At 45.4% G+C, this 3,167-nt stretch overlaps 1 protein-coding gene across 1 annotated transcript; it reads left to right on the top strand.

The window, feature by feature from the left end:
- Positions 1–954: 954 nt before the first annotated feature.
- On the top strand, positions 955–2,091 carry PTF1A (pancreas associated transcription factor 1a). The gene is given in 4 exon segments (XM_030189919.1): positions 955–1,371; positions 1,373–1,429; positions 1,431–1,617; positions 1,892–2,091. Coding segments are annotated over 4 exon segments (816 nt in total). The 5' UTR covers positions 955–999.
- Positions 2,092–3,167: the final 1,076 nt, after the last annotated feature.

The raw sequence follows: 3,167 nt of genomic DNA, 5'->3' as shown, positions 1-3,167 counted from the left end.
ATTCTATAGTGAGAAATAAAGGCTAGCATACAAGCTGTAGGTGATACCTCTTCGTGAAACTACTAGATTACAATTGTGACATCAATGTAAAAAAGCAAGCTGCTGCTAAAAGTGATTTAGGTTCTGAACAAAAGCAAGACGCATGCTAATAAATATCTGAGAATCATAGGCATATGTTGCCTGTTATATTTCCTTGTAATGAAAAAAAAAAGACAATTCTGAAGAATGCGATTAGAGAGTATGATAGTGGAAGAAGTAATACACTGTAATACTGTTGGCAGCTGAATGAATTGGGGGTACTAACATATACTAGCATTAACAGTTTCTTTGTAAATTTGCTTATATGGATTCAGCTCACGCCTTTTCCAAAAGTAGCTCAAAGCGAGTTACATTCAGGTTCTGTAGAAAGGGGGAAAATACCTTTCTGCTCGCAAAAGTTTCAGGTGAATCTATTAGATCTGGATTTAAGATCTATGACAGGGTCCCTAGCCTAGTTCGTTTTTTTTTTTTTTTTCTAAACAGGAAAGAAGGTTTTATGTTGTGTCTTTTTTTTTTTTTGTTTGTTTGTTTTAGGGTTTTTGCATTAGCGAACAAAACCGGGGCACTGATTAGCCTTCGCACTGGTGTGGCTCGAGTTGCAGAATGGGTCGAGCAGGTCCCTGTCAGTCTGTACAAGCGCCCACGGTTGCCCCAAGCCCCTGCCCTGGCAGGTACCTGTGTGGGGACGGGCGGGAGAGGCGGGGAGGGGGAACTGTCTCGCTCAGCTTAGCCTCCGCCCCCGCATCGCAGCGCAAGGTGCAATAAAGCACTGCAGGTGGAGGGAGGAGGGGGGCGAGGCGCGCTCTGATGGCCAGGTCCTCCGCTTTGCGGCACGCGCCTCTGGATGTACTTATAAGAATCCTCGCGTGCAGCTGCAGCTCATGCAAAGTGCAGACAAGGTGCCTGGAGGCGGAGCGGAGCTGCTGCTGCTGGCGGTTGTAACCGGGCAACGCCAGCGCCATGGATGCGGTGCTGGAGCACTTCCCGGGGCTGGACGCCTTCCCGTCGCCTTATTTCGATGAGGAGGACTTCTTCACGGACCAGTCCTCCCGCGACCACCTGGACGCCGATGAGTTCTTGGACGGACGAGTAGACTTCCTGGCCGGCCAGATGCACGAGTACTATAAGGAGGGGCGAGCGGCAGAAGGCGGCGAGGACTGCAACTTCTCTTTCTCCTCCTCTTCGTCCTCGTCCTCCGCCGGCTTCCTATACGAGTGCGGGGACGCCGCGTGCACCCTGTCCCGGGGTTGCGGGGCTCCGCGGCGGCGGCGGTGGCGGGCGCTGCGGAGGCGCAGGCGGGCGCGCTCCGAGGCGGAACTGCAGCAGCTGCGACCAGGCGGCTAATGTGCGCGAGCGGCGGCGCATGCAGTCCATCAACGACGCGTTCGAGGGGTCTGCGCGCGCACATCCCCACGCTGCCCTACGAGAAGCGGCTGTCCAAGGTGGACACACTGCGCCTCGCCATCGGCTACATCAACTTCCTCAGCGAGCTCGTGCAGTCTGACCTGCCCCTGAGGAGCCCCGGCAGTGACGGCCACAGCCAGCCCAAGAAAGTCATCATCTGCCATCGGGGCACCAGTAAGTGCATCGGCCACCGGAGGAATGTGCGCTAGCCACTCCACCCTAGGAAGTTTTTATAATCATAATTATGTGTGTGCATAGCTACGATATGTGTGCATGATTACGGTACTTCTTGCTAACAATGATGATCCGTTTCAAAATATATCTGTTGTCTATATAAGGATAAGTCTGATGTTGCAGTGATAGTGATTGATAGCCTCAGGTACATGTACCTTGATTATGTGGAATCGTGGAATGAAATTTCATTGCTATTTCTCGATTTTTTTTTCAGGACCTCCTTCCCCCAGTGACCCAGATTACGGACTGCCTCCACTTGCAGGACATTCCCTCTCATGGACGGATGAAAAACAACTGAAAGAACAAAACATTATCAGAACGGCTAAAGTGTGGACTCCCGAGGACCCCCGCAAATTAAACAAATCTTCCCTTAATAACATAGAAAACGAACCGCCTTTTGATTTTGTGTCTTGAACTATGAACACTTTGGTTCTGTATCTTGTATTGGCTATGCTTGTATATATGTAAATGTTTATATTATAAATGTAATTTATAACGCTAAATATTTCCTTCTAATGGCAATCAACGTTTGTTATTTATCTATTTATTACCCGGTAGTATAATGAGATAGAGAATTGTCTTAAATTGAATGTATAATATATAAATAATTTATTGTGATTTTTTAAAATATGCAACACTTTGATTCCAATTGCACCTTTTGGCACAATTCTATTTTTTAAGTGGGTCAGAATATGTGGAAAATAATTTATTTTGTATACAAAAATAATTCCTAAAAATTGTTATTAATACAGTTTGAATAAACTTTTTTTTGTAAAATAACTTATTCTGTTGCAAATATTAAAATATTAGACTAAGTTTATACACCGAATAAAATGTTTCCAAAAGCAATCTTTTCGAGGTCAAGTTTAGAGAACTTTCTAGTATTTCAAATCAGAAGGACAGTCTTATCCAGACGATTGTTTTCTGGGAAATGATAATAGTAATATGTATGTGTGCATATAAAGGGAACATGTGTGCGTCAGTAGTACGTTTGACATAAATCCTGGGGAGAGTAGGGGGTAGTCATTGAGTAGCGGTGGTGATGGGGAGGGGCTAACTGTGGAAATGGAATTAGAACTAAATAGCGTCATAATGAACACTGTGAGACGTGGCATAATTTCTCCTTTCGTGACATCTTTTCTGATTGCTGTGCATTTATTTCGTTTGTTTCACAAGTTTTCCATTTCTTTTACTGGCCACACCTTTTCGTGGCTTTATTATGTTGTCTCTTACGACTTATATTTACTGTCTCCCGTTATGAATACCAAATACCTTACAAACAACTCGAGCACCAGTTCGATAAGGGGCCATCCAATCGCCCGACTGACAAACAAAAACCTGCCTGGCAGTATAGTGTCCTTTCATCTTGTGCAACCAAAAGGCTCTCTAATAGAGAATGAGACGTGAGCAATATGGACATGGCATGTTATATAAATGCTTTCTTAGAGTCATGCATGAGCGTTCTTCACCTTTGCACCACACTCTCAGCA

Source organism: Microcaecilia unicolor, chromosome 1 (assembly GCF_901765095.1).
Source record: "Microcaecilia unicolor chromosome 1, aMicUni1.1, whole genome shotgun sequence".
Lineage (NCBI taxonomy): Eukaryota > Metazoa > Chordata > Amphibia > Gymnophiona > Siphonopidae > Microcaecilia > Microcaecilia unicolor.
The sequence above is the reverse complement of the archived record's forward strand: the minus strand, read 5'-3'. Positions and strand labels throughout refer to the sequence as shown.